This window comes from Coregonus clupeaformis, chromosome 25 (genome assembly GCF_020615455.1).
Source record: "Coregonus clupeaformis isolate EN_2021a chromosome 25, ASM2061545v1, whole genome shotgun sequence".
Taxonomy (NCBI): Eukaryota; Metazoa; Chordata; class Actinopteri; order Salmoniformes; family Salmonidae; genus Coregonus; species Coregonus clupeaformis.
Genome location: NC_059216.1, coordinates 13,511,682 through 13,526,569, shown reverse-complemented (window position 1 = coordinate 13,526,569; position 14,888 = coordinate 13,511,682). Strand labels below are relative to the sequence as shown.

Genomic DNA, 14,888 nt, shown 5'->3' with positions numbered 1-14,888 from the left:
CTTCCCATTACATCCGGTGAAATATCTGGCTCATCTGTGGCTTAACTTAGTACAACGATCAAATATGATATTAGGCCATCCAAATGAAACATAAAGACACATTTCATTTTGAGCAAGCATGGCACATGTTTTATTTCAATCAAATCAATAAATAATTTTTACAATTTTGTTCTAACATTTTACAGGATAAAATATATATCTATAGTACATCTGAGTTTGCGTGATTGATCATATTTTGATTAATAAAACTAAACTGATGAAAAAGAAAATATCTACTTCCAGCATCAAAGAGCAGCTGGTGAACCTATAAAATCCTGTTATGATTTAAAGACAGACCCACAAACACATAGCTAAATGTACGCTGGTACTGTAATATATTTGCATTTTACTGGTTCAAATACATAAGCGTACAACAGAAGACTAATTCTAATGCTTTTTCGCCTCTCCATCAAAAGTACCCGGAACTAACCTGATGATAATCAAAAGAATGAAAAACATTGACCAGTGTGTTATTAAATACATTAGGCTACAATATATATTGGTTGATTCACAAGGAGTCTTGATATTCTATTGATCATGGACAGACAGAGGTGTGTGTATAAGTAAAGATGACGTTCTGAGCCTCTGCACCATACAGTCATGAGACCAGAGAGGGTCAGTCCCAAATGGCACCCTATTCCCAGTATTAGAGGGATATGAGACCCAAATGGCTCTGGTCTAAAGTAGTGCACTATATAGAGAATCGGGTGTCATTTGGGACGCATCCGAGAAATGGCCAATCAGTTGACTGGCAGTAGCTAGGTAGGTTGACCCGTAAGAAAAAGAAAAAACATACAAACATGATCATTTTGGTTCTTATTTGACCCTTACGATATTGAATGATGGGAGCCAAAAACCTTGGCACTTCAGTGGGTAAAAAAAAACAACAACAAGATGAACCGACAAAAAAAAAAAAAAAAGATGGGACAAAAATAGAGAGGCCAAGCTCCTATTGCCAGAGACTGAGGCAGCTCAGACTTGGGGGCTGCGTCCCAAAATCGTACCCTATTTCCTACATAGTGCACTCCTTTTGACCAGAGCCCAGTGGGAATCCTATGGCCACCCAGTCAAAATGTGCGCACCATTTGAAGAATAGGGAGTCATTTAGGAAGCTGCCTAACTGTAAGTCACTCTGGATAAGAGCGTCTGCTAAATGACTCAAATGTAAAAATGTAATGCTCTAGAAAACAATTCGTAGCTCAGTGAAGAGGAAGGGGCATCATTTCTTGTTAGCATAACAACACCATGCATATTACTGGAGTGAAATGTATGTCTTATATCTGCGTATTCATACTGACAGAGAAAGCAGCAACATGTTTCCTCATCATGGAATTGATAAAGTTAGTTTAAATAAAGAGGCTAGATTTGGCCTGTTCTGCCCTGGCTAACAATACATCACAATAACAAAGCCATACCTTACCATTCCATGAAACGAAATCTAACAAAAACAGGTTTTCAGGTTTAAAAGGTCTTGGTAATAAACACAGATCTATTTCAACATTGAAGGTTCCATCTCTGAGAGAAGCCAAAGTAGTGACAACATAAAACAACCCAAGGCACGCAAGTATTCCCTTTAGTTTACAGAGCAGTGCAAGGCAGAACAGACAGAGACAAAATAATAAAAACTTTAACGTTATCTTATCTACCAAATCCTTGGTCAGAGAGAGCATAGTACTGTACGGTGGAGGAGGGGTCAGAGAGAGAGAGAGAGAGAGAGAGAGAGAGAGAGAGAGAGAGAGAGGGCATAGTACTGTACGGTGGAGGAGGGGTCAGAGAGAGAGAGAGAGAGGGCATAGTACTGTACGGTGGAGGAGGGGTCAGAGAGAGAGAGAGAGAGCATAGTACTGTACGGTGGAGGAGGGGTGAGAGAGAGCGAGAGCATAGTACTGTACGGTGGAGGAGGGGTCAGAGAGAGAGAGAGAGAGCATAGTACTGTACGGTGGAGGAGGGGTCAGAGAGAGAGAGAGAGAGAGAGCATAGTACTGTATGGTGGAGGAGGGGTCAGAGAGAGAGAGAGAGAGCATAGTACTGTACGGTGGAGGAGGGGTCAGAGAGAGAGAGAGAGAGAGAGCATAGTACTGTATGGTGGAGGAGGGGTCAGAGAGAGAGAGAGAGAGCATAGTACTGTACGGTGGAGGAGGGGTCAGAGAGAGAGAGAGAGAGAGAGAGAGAGAGAGAGAGAGAGAGAGGGCATAGTACTGTACGGTGGAGGAGGGGTCAGAGAGAGAGAGAGAGAGAGAGCATAGTACTGTACGGTGGAGGAGGGGTCAGAGAGAGAGCGAGAGAGAGAGCATAGTACTGTGCGGTGGAGGAGGGGTCAGAGAGAGAGAGATACAGCTTGGGTCTTGTTCCAGCGGGCATGGTGGTGGTAGTAAAGGGTCCAGCCAATCAGACAGTCCTGTCAGGAAGCCCAGCCAATCAGTGTCTCAGTGCAGGAATCGGATGCTCATCTTCTGTTCCACATCGACCTTCTCCAGTACCTGAGGAGGCAAGGAGCAGCTTCAGTCATTATGCACAGCAACATGGCATTACTTCGCTCTATATTCTGTCTACAGCTTCAGTCATTATGCACAGCAACATGGCATTACTTCGCTCTATATTCTGTCTACAGCTTCAGTCATTATGCACAACAACATGGCATTACTTCGCTCTATATTCTGTCTACAGCTTCAGTCATTATGCACAACAACATGGCATTACTTCGCTCTATATTCTGTCTACAGCTTCAGTCATTATGCACAACAACATGGCATTACTTCGCTCTATATTCTGTCTACAGCTTCAGTCATTATGCACAGCAACATGGCATTACTTCGCTCTATATTCTGTCTACAGCTTCAGTCATTATGCACAACAACATGGCATTACTTCGCTCTATATTCTGTCTACAGCTTCAGTCATTATGCACAGCAACATGGCATTACTTCGCTCTATATTCTGTCTACAGCTTCAGTCATTATGCACAACAACATGGCATTACTTCGCTCTATATTCTGTCTACAGCTTCAGTCATTATGCACAGCAACATGGCATTACTTCGCTCTATATTCTGTCTACAGCTTCAGTCATTATGCACAACAACATGGCATTACTTCGCTCTATATTCTGTCTACAGCTTCAGTCATTATGCACAGCAACATGGCATTACTTCGCTCTATATTCTGTCTACAGCTTCAGTCATTATGCACAACAACATGGCATTACTTCGCTCTATATTCTGTCTACAGCTTCAGTCATTATGCACAACAACATGGCATTACTTCGCTCTATATTCTGTCTACAGCTTCAGTCATTATGCACAGCAACATGGCATTACTTCGCTCTATATTCTGTCTACAGCTTCAGTCATTATGCACAGCAACATGGCATTACTTCGCTCTATATTCTGTCTACAGCTTCAGTCATTATGCACAGCAACATGGCATTACTTCGCTCTATATTCTGTCTACAGCTTCAGTCATTATGCACAGCAACATGGCATTACTTCGCTCTATATTCTGTCTACAGCTTCAGTCATTATGCACAGCAACATGGCATTACTTCGCTCTATATTCTGTCTAGAGATCCTGTCTATTGCTGGCAGCACCGTTTCACCAAGTCAAACTCCGGGTATATGTAAATGTATTTGGCAAGTAACGGTAATTCTGATTTACTACATTACCACCACAATACATTACGATCAACATTATATTAGCCATCACAATACATTACCATCAACATTACATTAGCCATCACAATACATTAACCATCAACATTACATTACCATCAACAACACATTACCATCAACAACACATTACCATCAACAACACATTACCATCAACATTACATTACCATCAACATTACCTCAGCCATCACAAAACATTACCATCAACATTACCTCAGCCATCACAATACATATTCCCACGGGGGGTCAGTATGAAAAATGTATGCACTCACTAATTGTAAGTCGCTCTGGATAAGAGTGTCTGCTAAATGACTAAAATGTCAATTGTATCACTAAAAAAATTACCATCAACAACACATTACCTTTGTCGAACAATCACACACAGTGCATTCGGAAAGTATTCAGACCCCTTGACTTTTTCCACATTTTGTTACGTTACAGCCTTATTCTAAAATGGATAAAATCGTTGTTTTCCCTCATCAATCTACACACAATACCCCATAATGACAAAGCAAAAATAGGTTTTTAGAAATGTTTGCTATAAAAAATTTTTTTTACATAAGTATTCAGACCCTTTTACTCAGTACATTGTTGAAGCACCTTAGGCAGCGATTACAGCCTTGAGTCTTCTTGGGTATGACGCTACAAGCTTGGCACACCTGTATTTGGGGAGTTCCCCCCATTCTTCTCTGCAGATCCTCTTAAGTTCTGTCACACGCTATTCAAAGTGCTCTGAACAAATTAAGGGAATTGTTCAAACATTGGCACATTCTAAGATCCGATGACAGTATCGGTAATGTTTTCGGACCCTCCCTTGGTCGTATTCTCGCGGGGCAGAAAACTCAGAGATCAGTTGGTAAACTCTGATTTACCACCTCTAAATATCCCTGCACAACGCCTATTTGCGGCTCTACCGGATGGAAACTACAAGTGTAACGGCTGCACTCAATGCAATGGCACTTACAAATGTAGATCCTTCAAACACCCCCAAACAGGGAAACAGATCTCAATCAAAGGTGTTATCACATGCTCCACTAAGGCAGTCATTTACCTTATAACTTGTCCTTGTGGTAAAAATTATGTGGGTAAAACAAAGCGTGAATTAAAAGTACGAATCTCGGAGCATCGTAGCACCATTAGGTGCAAAAACTCGACATACCCAGTCGTGGCCCACTTTTTGGAAGCAAACCACTCGATTTCGTCCCTACATTATATCGGCATCAAACATGTCACCCTCCCTAGGAGAGGGGGTGACCTCGACAACTTATGGTTAAAACGAGAGGCTGCCTGGAACTTTAATTTAAAGTCCCTTGCTCCCTTCGGTCCCAACGTAGACTTTGATTTGAAGCCATTCTTGTGATTATTGTGATTTTGCTATTCATTGTAAATGTTTGTGGGCCTATGTAGCCAAGTTGTATCTATGATCGTATGCTATCTATTCATGTTTTTTGTATGTTCTGTTTATCTGTGAATTAACCAATGCTATTAGGCCACACCTGGCCATGATTACAGACACCTGTGTGTGTCCTTTGACACTATATAAACTAGTGACCCGCCGTGTTTGTCATTAAACCCTGATGAAGACAGCTTGTCTGTCCAAACGTTGGTTATTAGGTTATTAAATTATTGCATCTGAGCTCCTAGAGTGTGAGACACTCCTCTTCTTTTTCAAGTGTTCTACTCTGCTACCCAGCACCTCTCCTAAACAGGTGTTCTACTCTGTTAGCCAGCACCTCTCCTAAACAGGTGTTCTACTCTGCTAGCCAGCACCTCTCCTAAACAGGTGTTCTACTCTGCTAGCCAGCACCTCTCCTAAACAGGTGTTCTACTCTGCTACCCAGCACCTCTCCTAAACAGGTGTTCTACTCTGTTAGCCAGCACCTCTCCTAAACAGGTGTTCTACTCTGCTAGCCAGCACCTCTCCTAAACAGGTGTTCTACTCCGCTAGCCAGCACCTCTCCTAAACAGGTGTTCTACTCTGCTAGCCAGCTCCTCTCCTAAACAGGTGTTCTACTCTGCTAGCCAGCACCTCTCCTAAACAGGTGTTCTACTCTGCTACCCAGCACCTCTCCTAAACAGGTGTTCTACTCTGCTAGCCAGCACCTCTCCTAAACAGGTGTTCTACTCTGCTAGCCAGCACCTCTCTAAACAGGTGTTCTACTCTGCTGGCCAACACCTCTCCTAAACAGGTGTTCTACTCCGCTAGCCAGCACCTCTCCTAAACAGGTGTTCTACTCTGCTAGCCAGCACCTCTCCTAAACAGGTGTTCTACTCTGCTAGCCAGCACCTCTCCTAAACAGGTGTTCTACTCTGCTAGCCAGCACCTCTCCTAAACAGGTGTTCTACTCTGCTGGCCAACACCTCTCCTAAACAGGTGTTCTACTCCGCTAGCCAGCACCTCTCCTAAACAGGTGTTCTACTCTGCTAGCCAGCACCTCTCCTAAACAGGTGTGCGTTTCTTTCGCTTCCAAATTAGTTTGCAAGCCCTGCCACATCCGACGAGCGTCAGAGCCGGTGTAGTACGATTCAATCTTAGTCCTGTATTGACGCTTTGCCTGTTTGATGGTTCGTCGGAGGGCATAGCAAGATTTCTTATAAGCGTCCGGGTTAGAGTCCCACTCCTTGAAAGTGGCAGCTCTACCCTTTAGTTCAGTGCGGATGTTGCCTGTAATCAATGGCTTCTAGTTGGGGTATGTACGTATAGTCACTGTGGGGACGACATCATCGATGCACTTATTGATGAAGCCGGTGACTGATGTGGTGTACTCCTCAATGCTGTCTGAAGAATCCCGGAACATGTTCCAGTCTGTGCTAGCATAACAGTCCTGTAGCTTAGCATCCGCGTCATCTGACCACTTCTGTATTGAGCGAGTCACTGGTGCTTCCTGCTTTAGTTTTTGCTTGTAAGCAGGAATCAGGAGGATAGAGTTATGGTCAGATTTGCCAAATGGAGGGCGTGGGAGAGCTTTGTGCGCATCTCTGTGTGTGGAGTAAAGGTGGTCTAGAGTTTTTTCCTCCCCTGGTTGCACATTTAACATGCTGGTAGAATTTAGGTAAAATGGATTTAAGTTTCCCTGCATTAAAGTCCCCGGCCACTAGGAGCACCGCCTCTGGATGAAAATTTTCTTGTTTGCTTATGGGCGTATACTGTTCATTGAGTGCAGTCTTAGTGCCAGCATCGGTTTGTGGTGGTAAATAGACAGCTACGAAGAATATACAGTGGGGAGAACAAGTATTTGATACACTGCCGATTTTGCAGGTTTTCCTACTTACAAAACATGTAGAGGTCTGTAATTTTTTATCATAGGTACACTTCAACTGTGAGAGACGGAATCTAAAACAAAAATCCAGAAAATCACATTATGATTTTTAAGTAATTCATTTGCATTTTATTGCATGACATAAGTATTTGATCACCTACCAACCAGTAAGAATTCCGGTTCTCACAGACCAGTTAGTTTTTCTTTAAGAAGCCCTCCTGTTCTCCACTCATTACCTGTTTGAACTCGTTACCTGTATAAAAGACACCTGTCCACACACTCAATCAAACGGACTCCAACCTCTCCACAATGGCCAAGACCAGAGAGCTGTGTAAGGACATCAGGGATAAAATTGTAGACCTGCACAAGGCTGGGATGGGCTACAGGACAATAGGCAAGCAGCTTGGTGAGAAGGCAACAACTGTTGGCGCAATTATTAGAAAATGGAAGAAGTTCAAGATGACGGTCAATCACCCTCGGTCTGGGGCTCCATGCAAGATCTCACCTCGTGGGGCATCAATGATCAAGAAGAAGGTGAGGGATCAGCCCAGAACTACATGGCAGGACCTGGTCAATGACCTGAAGAGAGCTGGGACCACGGTCTCAAAGAAAACCATTAGTAACACACTACGCCGTCATGGATTAAAATCCTGAAGCGCACGCAAGGTCCCCCTGCTCAAGCCAGCGCATGTCCAGGCCCGTCTGAAGTTTGCCAATGACCATCTGGATGATCCAGAGGAGGAATGGGAGAAGGTCATGTGGTCTGATGAGACAAAAATAGAGCTTTTTGGTCTAAACTCCACTCGCCGTGTTTGGAGGAAGAAGAAGGATGAGTACAACCCCAAGAACACCATCCCAACCGTGAAGCATGGAGGTGCAAACATCATTCTTTGGGGAAGCTTTTCTGCAAAGGGGACAGGACGACTGCACCGTATTTAGGGGAGGATGGATGGGGCCATGTATCGCGAGATCTTGGCCAACAACCTCCTTCCCTCAGTAAGAGCATTGAAGATGGGTCGTGGCTGGGTCTTCCAGCATGACAACGACCCGAAACACACAGCCAGGGCACTAAGGAGTGGCTCCGTAAGAAGCATCTCAAGGTCCTGGAGTGGCCTAGCCAGTCTCCAGACCTGAACCCAATAGAAAATCTTTGGAGGGAGCTGAAAGTCCATATTGCCCAGCGACAGCCCCGAAACCTGAAGGATCTGGAGAATGTTTGTATGGAGGAGTGGGCCAAAATCCCTGCTGCAGTGTGTGCAAACCTGGTCAAGACCTACAGGAAACATATGATCTCTAATTGCAAACTAAGGGTTCTGTACCAAATATTAAGTTCTGCTTTTCTGATGTATCAAATACTTATGTCATGCAATAAAATGCAAATTAATTACTTAAAAATCATACAATGTGATTTTCTGGATTTTAGATTCCATCTCTCACAGTTGAAGTGTACCTATGATAAAAATGACAGACCTCTACATGCTTTGTAAGTTGGAAAACCTGCAAAATCGGCAGTGTATCAAATACTTGTTCTCCCCACTGTAGATAAACTGTCTTGGTAAATAGTGTGGTCTACAGCATATCATGAGATACTCTACCTCAGGCGAGCAAAACATCAAGACTTCCTTAATATTAGATTTCGTGCACCAGCTGTTATTTAAAATATACACAGACCGCCAACCCGCCTGTTCTATCCTGCCGATGCACCGAAAACCCCGCCAGCTGTATGTTATCGTTCAGCCACGACTCGGTGAAACATAAGATATTACAGTTTTTAAATGTCCCGTTGGTAGGATATTCTTGATTGTAGCTCATCCATTGGTGGAGTGCTGCAGAGATGGTTGTCCTTCTGGAAGGTTCTCCCATCTCCACAGAGGAACTCTGGAGCTCTGTCAGAGTGACCATCGGGTTCTTGGTCACCTCCCAGACCAAGGCCCTTCTCCCCCGATTGTTCAGTTTGACCGGGCGGCCAGCTCTAGGAAGAGTCTTGGTGGTTCCAAACTTCTTCCATTTAAGAATGATGGAGGCCACTGTGTTCTTGCGGACCTTCAATGCTGCAGACATTTTTTGGTACCCTTCCCCAGATCTGTGCCTCGACACAATCCTGTCTCGGAGCTGTACGGACAATTCCTTCGACTTCAGGGATTGGTTTTTGCTCTGACATGCACTGTCAACTGTGGGACCTTATATAGACAGGTGTGTGCCTTTCCAAATCATGTCCAATCAATTGAATTTACCACAGGTGGACTCCAATCAAGTTTTAAAAACTCAATTTCGAGTCTCATAGCAAAGGGTCTGAATACTTATGTAAATAAGGTTTACAGCGCATTCTGAAAGTTTTCAGAGCCCTTTCCTTTTTCCACATTGTTACGTTACAGCCTTATTCTAAAATTGTTTTTTAAATTCCTCATCAATCTACACACAAAAATGACAAAGCGAAAACAGATTTTTAGAAATGTATTACAAAACCTGCTCTAGAGCACTCAGGACCTCAGACTGGGGCGAAGGTTCACCTTCCAACAGGACCACGACCCTAAGCACACAGCCAAGACAACACAGTAGTGGCTTCGGGTCAAGTCTCTGAATGTCCTTGAGTGGCCCAGCCAGAGCCCGGACTTGAACCAGGCTGTGGCGGTCACAAAATTTCGTCAGCCGGTGATTGTCAAGCAAATAACTGTCGGTCTCACGGTTATTGACCGTTAATTAACACAATCACATTTAGCATCTCCTGGCTTACACACACATAGCCTACAAGCCACTGATGCTGACCATTGGAACATCTACATTTACAGTCTAATAAATCCATGTAATATAGCCTACACCTTCACAATAAATCCATTATTTATTTTAGACAGATCTAAAGAAACATGATATGAAGAAAATGTAGTCTATTTCAGAAGAACAGAATAGCATACTCTGAGTTGTCCTTATGTGGTCTAAGGCACTGCATCGCAGTGCTAGCTGTGCCACTAGAGATCCTGCTTCGAATCCAGGCTCTGTCGTAGCCGGCCGCGACCGGGAGACCCATGGGGCGGCGCACAATTGGCCCAGCGTCGTCCAGTGTAGGGGAGGGAATGGCCGGCAGGGATGTAGCTCAGTTTGTAGAGCATGGCGTTTGCAATGCCAGGGTTGTGGGTTCGACTCCCACGGGGGGCCAGTATGAAAAAAATAAAAAATAAAATAATGTATGCACTCACTTAACTGTAAGTCGCTCTGGATAAGAGCGTCTGCTAAATGACTAAAATGTAAATGTAAAATGTTAGGTCCTGGTCTGGCTATGCCATATGGTTCATTTAGCAGACAAGATTTGCTTAGAATTCCGTGGCATTATTTTATAGTCTGAAGAATACAATTGAACAAAGCTGAATAAAATAGAAAGGATGCTTTCTCCAAACGATGAGGGAGAGCGCACATGCAGCTATTCTGTATTGAGCGGTTAACAAAGAAATAGGTACTTCTATATGCTTAATTTAGAGTTATTTATGCAACTTTAGTTGTTCTACAAACGTTGGGCTATATGTTTAGATTTTTTAATACACTGTAAGGCTGAATGATGCGACTAATGATGATTTGAAAAAAGTCGCTTGAAAGGCACGAGCTCTGCTTTGTTTATTTGCGGAGGCTGTACACACTTCGTCAGTCTCTCATTCACAATTTGAGAAGCGCTTAATAATGCCTAGAATTACCCATAATGCACCCTAAAAAAATCCATGCCTTTTGCAGCCCTTCTCTCTAAATGCTGCCCGCTCCGAAGCACCTCTCATCTCACACAGCTCTCCGTCACGTGATCGGGTCTTTCTCACAGGCTACAAGTGAAGACAGACACATCGGGGACGCAACTGCGAGCGTCCTTATCCAATTCCGAGGTGCATATTGAAGATATTGGAAGAACTGTCCACATTTATTTTTCGTCAGCCAACAAGATGAGTAGGCCTAATGAACAGCAAAAGCACTAGCCTGTGTCCATCTACTATCCCCCATAGTACAAAAGTCGACCTATTCTATTCTGTGAGAGAAATAAATATTCCAAAACATAGTCTGAGACAGTTGTGGGATGCGATAGATCCCAAATTAATACAACCACTAGCAGTTTAAATTATTGATTGAGGACCTCTATGTAGTTGAATGTGATTTGCTTTTATTAAATATGTTTATTTTGGTTTACTGTGTGTGTACTTTTTTTAATATTCAGTTTTTATTGTAATGTTTACAGGGCTGTCTTGTAAAATAGATGTCAATGTGACTGTTTAAATAAAGGTTAAATAAAATAAAATAAAAAACGTTTTTATGTAATGAGGTTGAAGCAACAGATCAGAACGTTTCGTTTAAAATGTTGATAAACTATTAGGTTATTTCTTCACATTATAAGCACAGCAGTGTGCACACGGCAGTAGGCTTTAAGCGCCAATGTTCCATTAGCGGGGAAAACACCATTATCAAAAGTGACCACAAATGCGACTATGCATGCAATGCTTTTATTATAAAAAGGTGCATTTTTAATGGTGAAAATTATTTTCCCCAAACTTGAAACTCACGCGCTGCTTATGTATATGCCAGTTAAGCTCTACACCCCTTGTAAAGCGGATTAACGTGCTTCATTTTAAATACGTTTATTTGGCCACTTTAGTTGTGATACAAACCTTATAAAAACATATGGGCTTTGCTACATGAGGTGTGCGACTATGATTAGAATAAGTCATAAAAAAAGACATTGTTTCTTATGCTGGGCATCATTCACAAGTGATAATACACTGCTCAAAAAAATTAAGGGAACACTAAAATAACACATCCTAGATCTGAACGAATGAAATAATCTTATTAAATACGTTTTTCTTTACATAGTTGAATGTGCTGACAACAAAAATCACACAAAAATTATCAATGGAAATCAAATTTAATCAACCCATGGAGGTCTGGATTTGGCGTCACCCTCAAAATTAAAGTGGAAAACCACACTACAGGCTGATCCAACTTTGATGTAATGTCCTTAAAACAAGTCAAAATGAGGCTCAGTGGTGTGTGTGGCCTCCACGTGCCTGTATGACCTCCCTACAACGCCTGGGCATGCTCCTGATGAGGTGGCGGATGGTCTCCTGAGGGATCTCCTCCCAGACCTGGACTAAAGCATCCGCCAACTCCTGGACAGTCTGTGGCGCAACGTGGCGTTGGTGGATGGAGCGAGACATGATGTCCCAGATGTGCTCAATTGGATTCAGGTCTGGGGAACGGGCGGGCCAGTCCATAGTATCAATGCCTTCCTCTTGCAGGAACTGCTGACACACTCCAGCCACATGAGGTCTAGCATTGTCTTGCATTAGGAGGAACCCAGGGCCAACCGCACCAGCATATGGTCTCACAAAGGGGTCTGAGGATCTCATCTCGGTACCTAATGGCAGTCAGGCTACCTCTGGCGAGCACATGGAGGGCTGTGCGGCCCCCCAAAGAAATGCCACCCCACACCATGACTGACCCACCACCAAACTGGTCATGCTGGAGGATGTTGCAGGCAGCAGAACGTTCTCCACGGCGTCTCCAGACTCTGTCACATGTGCTCAGTGTGAACCTGCTTTCATCTGTGAAGAGCACAGGGCGCCAGTGGCAAATTTGCCAATCTTGGTGTTCTCTGGCAAATGCTAAACGTCCTGCACGGTGTTGGGCTGTAAGCACAACCCCCACCTGTGGACGTCGGGCCCTCATACCACCCTCATGGAGTCTGTTTCTGACCGTTTGAGCAGACACATGCACATTTGTGGCCTGCTGGAGGTCATTTTGCAGGGCTCTGGCAGTGCTCCTCCTGCTCCTCCTTGCACAAAGGCGGAGGTAGCAGTCCTGCTGCTGGGTTGTTGCCCTCCTACGGCCTCCTCCACGTCTCCTGATGTACTGGCCTGTCTCCTGGTAGCGCCTCCATGCTCTGGACACTACGCTGACAGACACAGCAAACCTTGCCACAGCTCACATTGATGTGCCATCCTGGATGAGCTGCACTACCTGAGCCACTTGTGTGGGTTGTAGACTCCGTCTCATGCTACCACTAGAGTGAAAGCACCGCCAGCATTCAAAAGTGACCAAAACATCAGCCAGGAAGCATAGGACCTTAGCATAGGACCCAGCCATAGCCACTCCAGGACCTTCATGTGCTTCTTCTTGAGCCACTCCTTTGTTGCCTTGGCCGTGTGTTTTGGGTCATTGTCATGCTGGAATACCCATCCACGACCCATTTTCAATGCCCTGGCTGAGGGAAGGAGGTTCTCACCCAGGATTTGACAGTACATGGCCCCGTCCATCGTCCCTTTGATGCGGTGAAGTTGTCCTGTCCCCTTAGCAGAAAAACACCCCCAAAGTATAATGTTTCCACCTCCATGTTTGACGGTGGGGATGGTGTTCTTGGGGTCATAGGCAGCATTCCTCCTCCTCCAAACACGGCGAGTTGAGTTGATGCCAAAGAGCTCCATTTTGGTCTCATCTGACCACAACACTTTCACCCAGTTCTCCTCTGAATCATTTAGATGTTCATTGGCAAACTTCAGACGGCCCTGTATATGTGCTTTCTTGAGCAGGGGGACCTTGCGGGAGCTGCAGGATTTCAGTCCTTTACGGCGTAGTGTGTTACCAATTGTTTTCTTGGTGACTATGGTCCCAGCTGCCTTGAGATCATTGACAAGATCCTCCCGTGTAGTTCTGGGCTGATTCCTCACCGTTCTCATGATCATTGCAACTCCACGAAGTGAGATCTTGCATGGAGCCCCAGGCCGAGGGAGATTGACAGTTCTTTTGTGTTTCTTCCATTTGCGAATAATCGCACCAACTGTTGTCACCTTCTCACCAAGCTGCTTGGCGATGGTCTTGTAGCCCATTCCAGTCTTGTGTAGGTCTACAATCTTGTCCCTGACATCCTTGGAGAGCTCTTTGGTCTTGGCCATGGTGGAGAGTTTGGAATCTGATTGATTGATTGCTTCTGTGGACAGGTGTCTTTTACACAGGTAACAAGCTGAGATTAGGAGCACTCCCTTTAAGAGTGTGCTCCTAATCTCAGCTCGTTACCTGTATAAAAGACACCTGGGAGCCAGAAATCTTTCTGATTGAGAGGGGGTCAAATACTTATTTCCCTCATTAAAATGCAAATCAATTTATAACATTTTTGACATGCGTTTTTCTGGATTTTTTTGTTGTTATTCTCTCTCACTGTTCAAATAAACCTACCATTCAAATTATAGACTGATCATGTCTTTGTCAGTGGGCAAACGTACAAAATCAGCAGGGGATCAAATACTTTTTTCCCCTCACTGTATGTTTCAATAAGGTTTGTACTAGAGCGAGAGATACAGCACTGAAAATATAAGGATGACAGTATGGGAACTTTGATCAGAGCACTGGATTCTGTGTTTCTTAAAAGAAGAAAAAGACTGTGCCTACGAGGCATATTCAAACGTTGACAGTGTTCCTAGAGACATTTCGGTTGCAATGATGGACTACATCATTGATTTAGAACAGAGGTACAATAGGATGTGCAAGTACGACATGGTTCTCCCGGATGCAGTGTTAGCTTTCCAAGTTGCTAGATACTGCCTGTCTAGATGGTAGGGAGAATCAGTTGGCTTTGACTGCTTGTACTGTCCTGACTTTTGCTTCAATGAAGTCGGCACTAAAAATAAAATGTTGGTGAAAAGACGTCTGTCGCACCAATAACAGATGGAATGCAAGTGAGTGACACTGCATATTACACTGAGCTGCAGAGAGAAGGCCACCAACAAGTCACGTTCTCAAGACAACCAGACGAGGGCGCCATTGCCCGGCACAAATCCACTGGACAGGTATGGAAGGAGATCAAAATGTGCTATTTTGTCAAAGCACTTAACATTGAGTTAACAAAGACTGTCCTCATAAAAATGAACAAGTTAAACTAACAGAGGAAAATGTAAACACGGAGA

At 44.0% G+C, this 14,888-nt stretch overlaps 1 protein-coding gene across 1 annotated transcript in view; it reads right to left on the bottom strand.

Annotated features, from left to right (window-relative positions):
* Positions 1 to 2,387: 2,387 nt before the first annotated feature.
* The window catches only part of LOC121539078 (calcineurin B homologous protein 1), a 36,201-nt gene continuing 23,700 nt past the window's right edge, over positions 2,388 to 14,888 (bottom strand). Inside the window, exon 7 of the mRNA XM_041847310.2 lies at positions 2,388 to 2,519. Coding sequence (XP_041703244.1) covers positions 2,466 to 2,519 — 54 coding nt within the window. The 3' untranslated portion in view covers positions 2,388 to 2,465. The remainder of the gene's footprint in view (positions 2,520 to 14,888) is intronic.